Source organism: Ictalurus punctatus, chromosome 25, assembly GCF_001660625.3.
Source record: "Ictalurus punctatus breed USDA103 chromosome 25, Coco_2.0, whole genome shotgun sequence".
Taxonomy (NCBI): Eukaryota; Metazoa; Chordata; class Actinopteri; order Siluriformes; family Ictaluridae; genus Ictalurus; species Ictalurus punctatus.
In genome coordinates this window covers 10386457-10403156 of record NC_030440.2, presented here as the reverse complement: position 1 = coordinate 10403156, position 16700 = coordinate 10386457, and the positions used below count along the sequence as shown (strand labels likewise).

At 38.4% G+C, this 16700-nt stretch overlaps 1 protein-coding gene across 2 annotated transcripts; it reads left to right on the top strand.

The window, feature by feature from the left end:
* The first annotated feature begins 639 nt into the window (after positions 1-639).
* LOC108257967 (flavin-containing monooxygenase 5) lies at positions 640-15765 on the top strand. 2 transcript variants are annotated; one of them, XM_017456151.3, is made up of 9 exons: positions 640-705; positions 1570-1710; positions 6824-7012; positions 7100-7265; positions 7358-7500; positions 9151-9347; positions 9696-10042; positions 10476-10548; positions 10655-15765. In XM_017456151.3, the coding sequence occupies exons 2-9, from the start codon at positions 1579-1581 to the stop codon at positions 11022-11024; spliced, it is 1617 nt and encodes a 538-aa protein (XP_017311640.1). In that variant the 5' UTR covers positions 640-705; positions 1570-1578; the 3' UTR covers positions 11025-15765. The 2 variants fall into 2 exon arrangements, with proteins under 2 accessions (XP_017311640.1, XP_053531602.1); XM_053675627.1 differs by lacking the exons at positions 640-705; positions 10476-10548; positions 10655-15765 and having other exon boundaries at positions 9696-9753; positions 9848-10042.
* Positions 15766-16700: the final 935 nt, after the last annotated feature.

The following is a 16700-nucleotide window of genomic DNA, read 5'->3' as shown; positions in this document are numbered from 1 at the left end:
GCAGCCACATCTCAACATGTACTGTGGCTTCTCTTAATGATGACAGTAGCTAGTGTTTTAAATGAACAATTCTCTGTTTGGAGTAATATTAATAAATAAATTGAGCTTCATTCAGTGACATACATCAGAAGTTGTATCTAAATATTTCGACATTTTTATTTTAAATAAAGTATATTATGCAGTTTATAAGATAAGATAATACTTTATTAATCCCCAGATGGAGAAATTATGGTATGTAGTAGTTTATGTTCTAGTTATATTATAGTCTGTTTCTCTGACTCTGCACCCGAGCCTTTATAATCTCCCCTCCCCAGTCTGAGTATTGTCAATCTTCTGTCACTGCAAGTCCACCTTACAACCACACTAATTAGTACATTCTGTTCCCAAAAGCCCCCCATCCCCCCGCTTTTACATTTAAAAAAAACTAGCAACTTCGATTAAGTTTCAGGAAGAGAAGAGCAGCTAGTTTAACTGAAATTAAATTAAAAAAAAAAAAAGATCAGTGTAAAGTTGGTTATAGTTTACAAGGTAATATATTTATTTTATTATCTTATTCTTCCTAAACAATCTGACTGCAGCCAGTCACACATTAATTGTTCTTGAAATCTCAATCCCCCCCCCCCCCCCCCCCCCCCCCAAATAAATCACGGCTGAGAAAAAAGCAAAGTCCGAGCGGCTGCTTTGTGCACTGTTATCAGGTGAAAGGTAAGAAGTGTCACCTCTTTTTAAAACCTTTCTTCTAATTTAACTTAATATAAGCTTGTTGTATTGGGCTTAGACGGTGTGTTGTAAATTATTTTAATGACATGACACCTTGCATTGATTGTTGGGGTATATCTACATAAATTCTCTACTGATCTCCTTAGAATTAGAATAGTTTTTTTGTGTGTTTGTTTTTTTAGTGTTTTTTGTTTTGTTTTGTTTTGTGTTGTTTGTAAAACTAGTGTTATTTTTGGGAAGATTTTTTTTTTACTGCCTTTGCATGCAATAATCCTGAACTGTGTAATTTTTTCATGTTCAGTAATGATATTGTCTAATGTTTTTGTCTTCAACATTACATATTTTAGACCTGACTGTAAACATTTTTTTGGATGTTTGAAGATTAATTTTTTTTTACAATTATTATTTCAAGCACACTGTTTTTTTTACTCATTTACTTTTTAATACAAATAACATTTAGACAGAATCATGAACTTTTAAACAAGAAAAAGAAACTGTAAAAGAATCTGGATCTGTGTATAAACAATTTATGCATGAAAGGGTTTAAAAAGTTTATAACGGTGATCTCGACATAAGACACTCTGACTTTCTTCAGTTTAGTGTTAATTTTGGCAGCAATATTTTAATCTAGTCTTAGTCCTGTGTCAAATGTCCTTGGTTTTTATTCTGTTTTTTAGTTGGGTAAAAAAGGGCCACACCGCATTTGTGTGCTTCTGTGGGGATGAATCTTTGTATTTTCTACAAACCCAGTGCTGGAATGTGACACACAATGTCATGCCTGGTTTGAGTGTGCATGTTGCACAAATCAGTTAAACAGTTGTATCTATAAATGCTATCACTGATTTTCAGATCCACATTATGGCTCGGCGTGTTGCTGTGATTGGAGGAGGATGCTCTGGACTAACCTGCATAAAGTGCTGCTTGGATGAGGGTCTGGAGCCAGTGTGTTTTGAGAGCAGCGATGACATTGGAGGACTCTGGAGGTTTAAAGTAAGATGTTTTGCTAGGGAAATTAGACTAGATTTTTAATAAAATCCTGCTTCATGCAACATTTTATCACATACAGACAACTACAGAAATAATGGGAACACTTGAGTCAGTGAGTATATATCTCACTGGAGCATGTAAACATTGCACACCATCTTCCCAGCATTATCAAGATTTTGGACTTTTCAAAACAATCACTGTCATTGGAACACTGTACTTTCATCTAAACGTGAAAACATTGAAATAGGGAATATGAGAATCAAGTAAACATAGCTCAGAACTACAGACAGAAACGTGCAAAACAAGGCAAAAAAGGAGAATTGGGTACATACAGACAGTTCTAAATTTTCCACAAAGCAGGTGAAATTAACAAAGCAAAAGCAAAGCTGGCCTTTTGCATAGGGGATGTACACCGTCAGCTAGGGTACCATCATTATTCTTTGCTGAAGATGGCAGTCTCTGAAGAACTGCAAGAAGCCAGTTCCTGAGCAACCCCATCATTTATTGCACATCCAAGAGGAATTAATTTGTAAAACATATGTATTCAACCGGGTATTAAATTGTGGTGTAGGTAACACAAAGACCCATTCCCACAGATGTGAACCTAGTGAACTAGCATGAGGAAGTGTTTTTGATAGAGACTCCAAAGCACTTCTATAATTCTCTGTCTTCTAAATGCTGTAAACGTAATAAAAATTAGCAATTTTAGACTCTACAGTATATTCCAGATATAAAAGTGCAGTAATCCATGCAAACTCTATTATTTGAAGTCAAACTAGTCGAGGTGTGAACTCTAATACAAACGATTTACAAATATGGTTATATCCAGCTTGATGCATGAGGCTCATGGCCAAAGCTGAGGGGCAGCAGTGCTAAAGAAACTTCAAAGCCAGCAGTAAGGTTTTGTGATGGAGCCCTCTGCTTAATGTGCATGTGAAGACAGTAGACAGGAGGAAGATGAGACCATAGGACAAAAGAGGCAAGGCTACTGCAGAGTCCAGAATAGCTAGGGGCCCTGAAGCAACAAGGATGGGATATATCCCGTAGAGAAGTCAGGCCAGTAACAGAGACAGGACCTGGGACAGACACAGGAACAGAGCATTAGACAATAACTAGACAATAAGTCACTAAAATCTGTACCCAGAACATAGCCAAAGACTCGTGGTATGTGTACATGGTGCCCTACAATTGTCTGATATCCCATTCAGGGTGTATTTTTGCCTTGAACCCAGAGTTCATGGTCTAGGTTCCTGATCCACTAAGCTCCTGTCCTGATCAGGCTAAAGTAGTTACTGAATATGGATGAATGATTTGTTGTGTCATGTCCATGCTGTAATTCATTAAAACATCCACAAAAACTCTCATCTGGAGATATAAAATAGCCACAGTGACACAGTTTAAGAAATTTGTTTGGATTCGCAGTTGCATATTGCACTCTTATGCAATATGCCGTGCAAAGGCCATTACTCTGATAATGATTAATGAAGGACATGTTGTGCAAAACTAGTTTATTATCTACATTCTTTTAGTGATATAGTACTGTCCTTGATAACAGGGTACTGGAGCTTCAGAGTGCTGACAGGGAATCAGGCTCAGCACATGGGACAGCACACTGGAGTTGAGGCAGGAAGAACTAGCTTTCTGATGTCAGGACAGGAGAAACCAAATCCACATAGACTGTATACTAACACACCAGAAACCATAGTCAGATGGCACCAGGAATGGCCTCAGACAACAGAATCAAAGCAGAGAATTGAACATCCACCAAAAAATAGATGAATGGAAATGGAAGAAGGCTCTTGCAGGGTTTCAGAGGCATGAAGAAGTCCTGGCTGCAGTCCAGTAGAGTAGAGTAGGAGATCTGATGTAGCAAGACTTTCTTTGAAATCTTCTCTAGCTAATGGACCAAACCTTGTACAAAACCCTGTTTTTGACTATGCTTGCAAATGTTCAAATGGTATTTTGCAACAACGGACTATACCCTCAACTGAGCTTCAAGAGCTTCTTACATGAGCTTCAAATGAAACACAGGAGTCAACCAAGTACACCAAATTCTTTCACTGCTGCATATGATGTGACTGAAAGTACATCCAGAGTTACTGTGTAATCAGAATGCTTACTTCTAGCTGCATGTGTTCCCAGTAGAAGTACGTCTGTCTTGTCAGAATTATGTAAAAGGAAGTTAATTGGTATCCAATCTCTAATGTCCTTTACACATTCCTCAACTTTGTTAAGCTGGTGTCTGTCATCTGGCTTTGCTGAAACATACAACTGTGTGTCATCAGCATAACAGTGGAAGCTAATACGATGTTTACAAATAATTTTACCCAGAGGTAGCGTATATAGAGAAATAAGCACTGGGCCTAAAACAGAACATTGTGGAACACCAAACTTTACCTTAGTATGCATAAACAAGTCAGCATTTAATAAATGTCATTCCTGTGTAGGTATAAGCATAACTGACGTACCTTTTTTTGGATCTTACAGATAAAAGGGAGGTTTGAAATTGGCCTGTAGTTGGACAGCTGACAAGGGTCGAGGTCAGGGATTTTGTATCAGGGATTTGATAGCTGCTAGTTTAAAGGACTTAGGTGCATAGCCAGTGCTTTTTTTTTTTTTTTTTTTTTTAAGAAATTGCTTCTGGTAGTATCTGTTTGAATAAATGCATAGGTAAGGGATATAGTACGCAATAGAGGTGTAATGAATGGTCTATATTGATCAATGTATCGATCAAATAACCAACGATCCGATGTATCAATGCAGTGCGTAAACATCGATGCATGTATCATTTTTAAGATGGACCATAGCCAGAGTGGCTAATTGGCAGAATCCGGAGAATTGGGATAGGGAGAGCACATCAGTTACTTATGCATTAAAAAGTGCCGTTTTCTCATGTCACTTGGCTCGGAGCCAATGCGCTCTCTCTCTCTCTCTGTCTCTCTCTCTCTCTCTCTCTTTCACACACACACACACACACACACACACACACACAAGCGCACATACCATGGAGATATAAACAAACCATCGTCACATGCTGTGGCATGAGGTAGCTGCCAAAAATATATATATATTTCTTAGTGAAATACTTCATATTTGTTTGAATGCAAACCAACTTTTTTTCATAATGTTACAGTTGGACTTTTTGTAGCAGAAAACATGACTCGGTATGTCATTTGTTATTTAACTTTATATTCTTATTGTCACGACTTCCCCTTTAAGCAGCATGCTGCCGTGCAAGGTGCGCGAGCCCCTGCTTTTCGTTGTTGACATTCGTGACATTTGGACACGTGCATTTATGTTTTGTTATGTCTCCTCCCTGTCACTGGCAATGGCTTCACGTGTGTCTGAATTGCCCTCAGCCGTCACCTGTTACGCGGCTGATTATGTTCGTATATATACCGCGCGCCTCCCAGCACACGGCGCGGAACATACAGTACAGTACAGTAGAGTACAGTAGATTAGATTAGTTTAGTTTAGTTTAGATTCCTTACGATAGATAACCACAGTCACAGTCATAGTTCATGTCATGTTTCATGTTTCATGTTTAGATTCGTCTATTTAGTTCACGCTGGTTTCTCCGCTCCCAGTTCATAGTCATAGCTTATGTTTCATGGTTTGTATCTCGACTCTGTTTTCCGTGACCATGAAATAGTTTCCTGCCTTACCCCGTTTATGCCTGTTTGCCGATCGCCTGACCTTTTGCATGTTTCGGATTACGTTTATGGATTACGATTTGGATTTATCTACCTGTGTCTCTCTTAAATAAAACTGTTTCTACTGCACTTGCATCCGTCCCTATCTCCGTTACGTCACGATACGTGACACTTATTGAAACATGTCAATAATAAATAAAACCAGATAGTAAGACCTGAAATGTCACTTCAGTTATCAAAGTTGTTCCACCATGGAAAAAAATGGTCTGGTCTTGAGCATTAAACTCCCGGGCTGAAAATGATTCTCACAACGGCCCTGAGATGGACCCTTTATTTAGAACACTTTAATTCCAGCTATGTCTCGGATGTCCTAATTTCCACTGAAATGTGTAGTATTTCATAATGGGGAAAAAATCAATAAATATTCCAAACTATATTTTGATTGCATCTGTGAATTGATAGAGCTGTAACTGATCGTGTGAAATAGACACATCATTTAATATCGAATCAAAATCGTATCGTGGCAGTCACTGAGGTATCGGCAAATGTCAAATCGCTGGCAGAATTTTGGCTCTAATTATTCAGACACCTGATCAGATTCCATACGGTGATCCAATCAAAGTTGATAACTCTGGGAGATTATTGATAAAACTATGCACTACCTGACGTGAATGTACGTTTGCACAAGTAGTGTGGCAAAGTGCATATTATGACTATGACACGTTTTAAATGAGGTAATGATCTGAGATAGCTTCAGACTATGGAACTCTGACTATATTTTCTAGATTTAATCCGAACGTTCCCTTGTGGACTAGTGACAAACATGCGGCCATTCCCAGTCAGGGAACTAACCCCAGCCACTGGAGGGTTGCACGAGAGTGCACTCTCAGTGCTGGTCCAAAGACTGGAAAATGGGAAGGATTGCATCAGGAAGGACAAACTTGTACCAGCATCAAAATATGTGGACGGGTGATGTGCTATGGTGACCCCAAACTGGAGCAGCGGGGTGGGGGGGTGTTACATGTTGGTGTTACATCAAGAGTGTGACCACTATTATGAGTGGTTATCCTATTATGTACTGACTAACCCCTGTTGAATATAGAATGGACACAAACATTGTTATCAGAGGGTTTTCCAGGTTATCAAAATGAATATTGAAGTCTCCATCTATTAATTTTCTGTCTAAAGAAACAACCATGTTTGAGATGAAATCTGAAAAATTCACGAAGAAATTCCAAATAAAGCTCTGTGGGCCTGTAAATTATAATTGGTGGAATCGCCTGAAATATCACCTATGCTATGAACTGGTCATTGAAGCAGCTGAAATACGGCCATGCTTTGTGTTGTACACTACATCAAGTGGCAGATATACAACCCCTGTACTAAAAAAAGTATCCATTGTATTTCATTGCTACCCACTAGTCCAACACATTAGTGTTGCTCTGCTTTTTTTGCATGTGCAGGAGACACCAGAGGCTGAACGCTCCAGCATGTACCGCTCACTGGTCGTAAATACCTCAAAAGAGATGATGTGCTTTAGTGATTTCCCCATGCCAGCACACTATCCAAACTACATGCACCACTCCATGTTCCTGAACTATCTACGGCTGTATGCTGAGCACTTTGACTTGCTCAAGTACATTCACTTCCAGGTTATCGTTAGTTATTTCTTTGTTTCATTTTATTTTTTGCACATAGATGTTACTATGCATATGTAAAATATAATGTGTATGTTTCAGACAACAGTGCTCAGTGTGAGACAGAGGCATGACTTCTCTCACACAGGACAGTGGGAGGTGGTAACTGAGAACAGAGATGGACACAAAGAAACACAGGTGTTTGATGGGGTGTTTGTGTGTTCGGGAAGCTTCACACACCCTGTTACACCCCTCTCAGCGTTTCCTGGTATAATAATTCTCCCACTCTTCATACCTGTAAAGCACATAGACTTCAAAATCAGTCTTATTTTGATCCATTTCTTTTTTTTTCTGCTTTAGGAATAGACACGTTTCCAGGGAAGTGCTGCCATAGTTGGGAATATAAGGATCCACATCCATTCCATGGGAAGAGGGTGGTGGTTATTGGCATTGGCAACTCTGGTGGAGACATTGCTGTGGAGATCAGCAGAGTGGCAGAAAGAGTAAACACAAACAGGGAACTGATCAAAACACACTCCTGTACACGCCTGGTTTTCCAGATACTGGTTAAAACAAATAACAGACAAAAAGTTTTTGTTAAAATGAAACAGCTAGTCTGGCACTCAGGAACTAGCCATATGTTCATTCATAATATACTATTCCCCATATTATTTCCATTAAAGACTAATGGCAGGTTATCATTTAACATTGTGCACTACACCGATGGGTCAAAATATTAAGTCACTCACAGATGAAGCAAGTAAGATTGACTATCTTATAATTCTTATAATAATGGTGCATGTCATTGCGTGGAATATATTAAATGGTAAGCAAATCTTCGGTTCTCATAGTTGACCTGTTGGATGTGGGAGAAATGGGCATTTGTCAAGACCTGAGTGACTCTGACAAGTGCCAAATCATTATGGCCAGACAACTGGATCAGAGCATCTCCAAAAAGGCAAGGCTTATGGGGTGTTCCCAGTCAGCAGTGAGTATTTACTATCAGTGATCCAAGGAGGGACAAACCACAAACCGGCACCAGGGTACAGGGTCCACGAGTTTGAGAAGGCAGATTGTGGCAGATTGTGAAAAACCCTCGAGTGACTGCAAAAGACCTGCAGCAAGATTTGGTGGCAACGGGCATTGAAGTTTCAGTGAGCACAGTAAGGAGCGTACTAAATGCAGAAGGTTTTCATGCCAAAGATGTACACCACTACTGACCCAAAAGCACAAAAAAAAGTCTGATCAAAATCATATAAATAAGCCACAGAAGTTTTGGGATTCTGTTCTGTGGAGCGATGAAACAAAACTTTCACTCTGTCCACAGTCGAGCATGGTGGTGGCTCTCTGATGCTCTGGGGCTGCTTTGCATCAACTGGAAATCTGCAACAATGTGGAAGGCCAGATGGATTCATTGAAGTATCAGGAAATCCTAGGCGAAAACATCATGCCGTCTGTGAGGAAGCTGAAGCTTGGGCGTCATTGGACCATCCAACAGGACAATAATCTAAAGCATACCTCAAATTCCACCAAGGCTTGGTTACAGAAGAAGTCCTGGAAGATTCTACAGGGCCATCACAGTCACCTGCCTTGAACCCCACAGAAAATCTCTGGGATTTGAAGAAGACGGTTGCAGCACGCAAACCCAAGAATATTACTGAACTGGAGGCCATTGCTCATGAGGAATGGACTAAGATTCCTCAGGAATGCTGCCAGAAGCTGGTGTCTGGCTATGCATCTCATTTGCAGCAGGTCATAACAGCAAAAGAGTGCCCTACTAAGTACTAAAGATGCCTCCCATGAAGGGGTTGAATAATCTTGTGACAGGAGAAGTCATTTTCAGTTGAATTTGTGAAAACCATTTGAAGCACTCATTGTGTTTAAATATTTCAATTGGTTTTGTTTGATTTGTTCATTACAAACAGCTGAAAGCCTGTATATTTTGACAATAAACCTGATTTGCAGTGGGGGTTGAATAATTTTGAATGCAGCTGTAGATGTCACGTGGCAGACCAATAGCATGTTTGGCAGATCGTCTTAATGTTTTGGCTCATCTGTGTGTTAGTGCTCTTCATTATTGTGCCTACAAATGCACCCATAATCTACCATAATATAATTTAACATTTTGTTTGCTATCTATTTTTATCTCAAAGACTTTTCTGAGCACGCGCGATGGAGCATGGATTGTGAGCCGTTCATCTACTAGAGGCCTGCCTTTGGACATGCAACTTACACGTCTGAACAGCCTTCTGATGCAAGTGCTTCCTCGACCTCTGCTCAACTGGGCATTAGAGAGATTGTACAATCAGAAATTTAACCACAGGCTGTACGGACTTCAGCCCAGCCACAGGTACAGTGGAACAAAACAACACAGCACTACAGCTTGCACCTGAAAGGACATAAAGCACCTTTATGAAAAACTATAGATTTGCAGCCAGGGTTTAATAAAGGCATTACTGTTAGGGATAAGAACTACATCCCAGAAAAACTCATCACTATACACTAAAGCCTATTAAAGGACTACGTCACCCAAAAAAAGGCTATTGTAATTATCATTTAATGATGCAGCATACTGCTTGCTTCTCCATAGTAGTGTTTATTAACTATTAGATGTGCTAGCAACTTTTAGTAAAGGATTAATTAAAGCATTCCTTCAATGGCATCTTTTGCTCATCTATTTCTTTTGCCTGATCCTCAGCCAACCACCCGTTACAAATGATGACCTACCAGAACGCATCCTTCAGGGGGCACTGCAGGTGAAACCAAACGTGCGAGAGTTCCGAGGCTCGACTGTTGTATTTGATGACGAGGCAGTTGAAGATGGGATAGATGCAGTTGTCTTCTGTACAGGATACAGGGCAAGCTTCCCATTCTTACTGTCTTCAGAGAACAACAATCCTGTGGGGGAAGTGAGCCTCTACAGAAGAGTCTTCCCTCTGTACATAGAGCGCCCCACACTGGCTTTTGTTGGGTTACTCACTTCCTTTGGACCGCTAATGCCTATAATGGAAATGCAGGCACGATGGGCCACCCGAGTCTTTGCAGGTATTACAGAGCGAGGAGACAGTGAACCAAAAACTGCTGACAAGATTCTCACAGAATCAACTGAAATGAATGCTGATGCTTCATAAAATTGAGTTCATCTCAGTGTTTTACATAGTTATCTATGAACATAGCAGGGCAGTGGTCATGTATCTGCTTCTTGTCTTTTGGCTGGAAACAAGACAAATGACTCAAGGAGCTCTCTGGCTGGTAATAATACCAAATTGTTTATGAGTACAAATCGCATATGAGTTATGCTATTGATAGCTTGAGAGGGAAAATTATATAATGAATGAATACATTGTTAGTCAGTTTAAAATAATATGACTAATATTGTGTTATGAGATATGTAAGTGAAGTAGCCTGTTGGTGAGTCCTGAATGTCTGTAAAAAAGTTTAAAAATCTTGAAACAGTTTGTTCACTCTTTTTCTCAAGGTTTAAACCAACTTCCTCCTCTATCAATTATGCATAAGATCACTGAGAAAGACTGGAAGGCAAACATGAAAAGGTGATTTTGTTTAATTAAATTTTTATATAATTATTTTCTTCAGATATTTGCTGTCTTACTGTCTCATTTCTCATGTTTTTTTTCCATGTCTCTTGATCTTTCACAGATACTCTTGTCCAAAGAAAGCTGTTCACTTTGTGGACTATATCCCTTACTTGGATTCCATCGCACGGGAAATCGGTGTGCATCCCAACTGCTTGTGGCTGTTCCTGACCGATCCTGGTTTGGGTTTGAGGGTTCTGTTCGGCCCCTGCACCCCATACCAGTTTCGGCTGCATGGGCCGGGTCAGTGGGATGGAGCTCGTCAGGCCATCCTCACCCAGTGGGAGCGTGTAGCCCAGCCATTCAAGACACGCCCCATTCCAGAGCACAAAACTTCTGGACTACGTTACTGGCTGAGTCTGGCAGGAGGGGTGATGGTGATTTTTGCTCTCATTGAATTGCAGAAGAGAAATAAACCTTTCTTCAGTACCTGATTACATATAGTATGGCCTCCATAGCATAGTCTGCTTTAGAGTTTTGCATTTAAATAGAATGATTTCTTTTTTTAATCCAAAATTTAAATTTATATTCGTTCTTTGACAAATTGAGGTTAATAATAATCATCATTATCATCCTCATAATAGACTTTTTCTATTTGACAATAACAAAAAGATAAATATTTCTGTCACATATATAAAATGTAACATTACTTATATTGCTTATCTAAATATAATAAAATATACAGTACAAGTCGAAAACACACTTATTCATGAAAGATTAGTTTTTATGTTTTATTTTAATTACATCCACATTTTAGAATAATACTAAAACTGTAAAATAACACATATGGAATTATAGGATGAGGGAAAAGTGTTAAATACATCAAAACTAGATCTTTAAAAAAAACAAAAAAAAAAAAAACACCTTGATAGATTATGAAACAAATTTGTCATTCTCTTTTTTTCTTTTTTTATGCAAATAAAGATTTTTTATGCAAATAAAGATTGATACGTAATACAAATGCATAATACATAGTGACAAATACATAATAAGCGAGGCAAACAAACATACATATCAACTGCCAACTTGACAAGTCTATTATGATAACTCCTGTATATATATATATATATATATATATATATATATATATATATATATATATATATATCTGTGTATGTGTGGTGTGTGTATGTAAGTGTATCTGGGTGTGGGAGTGGAAGCATAAAATGAAAGGAACCTTTATAAATGTATAACAGACATAATAATAATAATAAAAACTAATAATAAGAGTAAGAAGAAGAAACTAATTTAATCAGGAATGAGGGTGGGTTGGAGGATGAGGAAGAGGACAAATAATAATAATAGTAGTCTAATAGTAGTGGTAGTAGCAGTAATAACAATAATAATAATAATAAATTATTATCAGACTGCCTCTGATCCTTCTGTCAATATAGCATAAGTTAGTCCCCCACCCATGTCTCACCACAGCGGGCCATCAAGGAGATATGCCGCGGGGCACGGGTCCCAAGGCCCAACCCCCAGGACACTCACCACCCCAGACCGCCACACACATGCCACGCTTACCATGTTTTGTTTGGTTGTTTGTTTTTATGTGTTTATTGTTAAACTCATAGTAGAGTTGTGTGTCAACTAGTGTGTGATGCATTAAAAAAGCAAGGCGTGCAGTACAGAACCAGCCCACTGCAAAGCCCATGCCACTACACCCACGCCACACTTACCCTGTGTGTGTTTTTTCCTTTCTGCCTTTTCTTTTTCTTTGCATTCTTTGTTTAAGCTCTTAATAGATGTGTATGTATCTCAGTTAATATGTGATGCATTTAAAAAGCGAGCCATGCAATGCGGAACCAGCCAAAGGCAAGGAATCCTGGGCGAAAGAGTGCAGGAAGCCAACTGGGGTCTCGCATGATGGAATGATGGATTTTTTAAAAATCTTTATATGTATTTAACTAGGTTTAATATTAATCAGTGTTGTTACCTTTTCCTACCACCTCCCCCAATCATATGTGGATGTTGATGGAGGTGTATCATTGAGGTTGGTCTCAGACAAAGAAGGCCAGTGGATTCATGACTGTTGGAAAGTAATGAGAGATGACCAAGAGGGGTGTAATTCTAGTGTATTGTTTTGAATGGAAGTGGACAGGTTTTCCATGGAGATGTAATCTGTTAGTAAGTTTTTCCAAGATGCAATATGTATGGTGTTCCTTGATTTCCAGTTCATGAGGATAGTTTTCTTGGCGATAGTTAGAGCCACTAAGAGTAATTGACTGTTTGTGTTGTTTAAATTGATTATGGATGTGTAGTGTGAGCAGGTTTCTGAAGTAAATCCCATGCTAAACAATTAATAAATTAGATATTATTGCAGATTTGTGTCCAGAAAACAGCATCAGGGGTAATGGATAAGTATGATTCCCATTTAGCATTTGGTAAGCTTAATGTTTTGTCTGATTTTGATATTATTCTGTATATTTTGGAGAGTAATTTTTGAGGACATATTAGCTCTGATATTGAAGGGGAAAGGTTTAGGTTACTGGTCAGACTGTCGATTTTAGATTGGATAGATGATTTGATTTGTAAGTATTCCAAAAAACATTTACTCCCGATGCCGTGTTTCTGGACCAAGTGAGAAAATGGTGCCAGATTATTATTATGAAAGATATGTTGAAGTTAAGGATAAAGTGAATTTGTAAAGATGAAGTTGTGTGATGCCCTTTTCTGCCCATGTGCGTAAGTTGATTGGCTTCTTATTAACTGTAAAATCTGGGTTATTCCAAATGGGGGTGAATTTAGATGGTGCAAGTTGGTTGTTTGTGATTTGATGAAATTTCCACCAGGCTGTCAGAGCTGATGCTATTGTTGGTGTTTTAAAACAGGGGTGTTTTTTTTTATTGTCTGACTGTAAAAGGGTAAGTCTGAAATGTGAATGTCCTTACAAATTGTTTGTTCAACATCTAACCATGTGTTTTCTGATGGGTTAGGATGAATCCATTTGTACCTATTATGAAGCTGATTGGCCAGATAGTAGTGGTAGAAATGCGGTGCTTCTAATCCTCCTTGTGTTTTTGGTTTCTGTGGGGTAGTCAATTTAATTCTTGGGGTCTTATTTTTCCAGTAGAATTTAGTAGTGATTGAGTCTAGTGATTTAAACCAGGTGAGGGTGGGTTGTGTTGGAATCATTGAGAATAAATAGTTTAGATTAGGGAGTATAGTCATTTTAATTACTGATATTCTGCCCATAATGGATAGTGGTAAGTTCATCCAGCATTGAAGATCATCATTGTTTTGAATAGTAAAATTAAGTCCAAACAGCTCGGCCGGCCTGGAGGAAACATTAATCCCTAAGTTTGTGATGTGATTGGTGCATAGAGGGATAGGTGGTGTCTGGGATGGCACTTCCAACCTCTTGGAATATAATGAAGGATTTACTCCAGTTGATTGAGTATTCAAAATATTAGAGAATGAATCAATGAGTTTAATCATTTCTTGTAATGATGATGGGGGTCTTGTAGATACAGTAATAAATCATCATCCTAAGTATTTGAATTCCTTTAATGTAGCTATTTTGATGAATAGCTGCTGCTAACTGTTCAGTGGAAATGGTACATAGTGAAGGGGAGAGTGGCCATCCTTGTCTAGTCCCCTGGTGCAGTGTGAAGCTACGTGACGTTCTGGATGGATTATAGCAATGATTTTGCAGATGATTTTAATGTCTACATTAATTAGAGAAATGGGACGATAGCCTGATGGTAATGTTGGGTCTTTATTGGGTTTGAGAAGGAGTCAAATTGTGGCTGTGTTCATGTTAGCTGGGAGTTTTGATTTTTGTTTTGATTCACTTATCATTCAAATGAAGAGTGGTGATAAAATTGACCATAGGTGTGTGTAGAACTCAACAGGGAATCCATCAGGACCTGGTTCTTTATTGTTCAGCATGCTGCATACATAATATCTGGGATTGTTTCTTTTTCCTTATTTCGCTTTGCCAATTATTTACCAGATTTATATCTGTGATGAAAGTCTTCTTGTCTTAGCCTGTGTATCAGGAATTGGATATTTTTATTGATTAATTCATTTAGTTTGAATTTATATTTTCTAAATTTATTCTCTGTTTATTCTGTTGGGTTATTTATATTGATGTCTTTGTTTGATTTTTTTGTTCCAGTTCTGCTTCTTGTTCCTTTTCTTTCATTTTTCCTCTTAGTACTGCTTTTGCTGCTTCCCACAGAAGAGACGGAGATGATACTGGAATGTCATTCATTAATAGAAAGCATGCCCACTCTCTTATAAAATAACTGTCAAATTCAGGGTCTTTCAGAAGAGATGTGTTAAAGCTTTATCTGGTAATGGGTTTATGTGGACTATTTCTATTCCATTTTAATGTTACCAGGGCATGGTCTCTAATGATTATTGGATGGATCTTTGAATCTGAAATATTTGATGTGATAGAATTACTGGTGAGAAACAAATCAATGTGGGAATATGAGTGGTGGACTGGTGAGAAGATTCTTTAGCATTTGGATGCTGTATTCGCCAACTATCGCCAAGACCAAAATCACTTATGAGTCGTCTGTGTTTGGGCCATATAGGTTACCAATTGTGACTAGGCTATTATTAATTGAAATGTATAATGAAATGTCCTTTGGGGTCTATAATGGTGGTGTTATTAACAAATGAGACGTTTTTTAACTTAAAATGCATACACCTCTTTGTTTTGTGCTGTAGTGAGACGAAAATTAATGATTGTACTTTAATTTAATTTTGTTGTATTTTAATTTTAATTTAATTTTGTAATATCTGATTCTGATTCTTTCCGTTTCTTGCAGAAGGCACATGTCAGCTTTTAGTTTATTTAAAAGGTTCAAAACTTTGATCTTCTTTGTCTGAGAACCAAATCCACAAATGCTCCAGGTTAGAAAAGTGATAGATGATATGTTTTTAATGAGGAAATGGAAAATAAACATAAATGTATCAATGTGTGAGCATGTTAGTACTGTATATGTATAAGTTTGAGTGTATAAATTCATGCAGTTATGGCAGTGTGTATATGTGTGTGCATTGCGTATTGCTCACTGAATCTGTAGTTTGGGCCTTTAAGTTGTCTGTATTGCCTCAGCTCTTTTTGTTTATGGTGTTCAAATTAGAAATAGAATGATTTCCACTCAGTAATTGTCACTTGGAAATGGTATTTGTGCATAAATAAAAATCATGTGAAAGGTTTGCCAAGCTGCATTTCTAGTATGTGACCATTGGTGAATTGCAAGCTTTTAATCTTATCAAAGAGGTCAGTTATCTGTGCTGATACTGGTACATCATCAAAATAATATGACGGCCTGCTTCCATTGATGGACTGGACAATATGTGCATAACAACTGATGGGCTACAGTAATAGCATTTGTACAAACCAAACTATGGTATGGCTGGATCTTATATAAAATAGCCAATGAGTGTAGAAACAAGGTAGGTGTAGCTAACTGCCTTATATCATCAAACTATATGTAAGGCATGGTGCTTTAGTGGTTAGCACGCTTGCCTTGCACCTCCAGGGTTGGGGGTTTGAATGCTGCCTCCACTCTGTATGTGTAGAGTTTCTCCCCATAGGTTTCCACCAGATACTCCGTCTTCCTTCCTCAGTCCAAAGGCATCTGCTGTAGGCTAATTGGCATTTCCAAATTGTCTGTAGTGTGTGATTGTGATGGGTTGAAATGGGTTGGCACCTATTACAGGGTGTCCCCTGCCTTGTGCCCCGAGTTCCCTGGGATAGGCTGTATGGAAAATGGATGCATGGATGTAAGGCAGGGGAATCTGGGGCTCTTTGTAAATTCAGTCAGTATAACAGGGTTGCAGTGCAGCAATGATTTTAACACATGAGAAAAGCTGACAGGAGTCCAGAATATTTACTTACCCACTAAATGGCACACATCTGTGAATCATGTATTTTATTTATACTGTTTGGTAGTGATCAGAGGAATGTTTTGAAATATTATGGTTTTTGATATAAAGAAACTGTTAAAGCTTCTAAAGTGTGGTAAAATGGTCATCTTACACTTTGGCCAAATCAGTACAGTACACCAGTGCCCTCTTACACAGAAAGTGCACATTATCACAGCAGGCTTATCTCCTCAGGTACACTTGTTATAAACATGAAACACCAT

Coding starts and splice junctions, on each gene's coding strand:
- LOC108257967 (XM_017456151.3), top strand. CDS start 1,579: ATGGCTCGGCGTGTTGCTGTGATTGGAGGAGGATGCTCTGGACTAACC. Junction 7,013..7,099: donor TCAAGTACATTCACTTCCAG/GTTATCGTTAGT, acceptor TGTATGTTTCAG/ACAACAGTGCTCAGTGTGAG. Junction 7,266..7,357: donor ACCCCTCTCAGCGTTTCCTG/GTATAATAATTC, acceptor TTTCTGCTTTAG/GAATAGACACGTTTCCAGGG.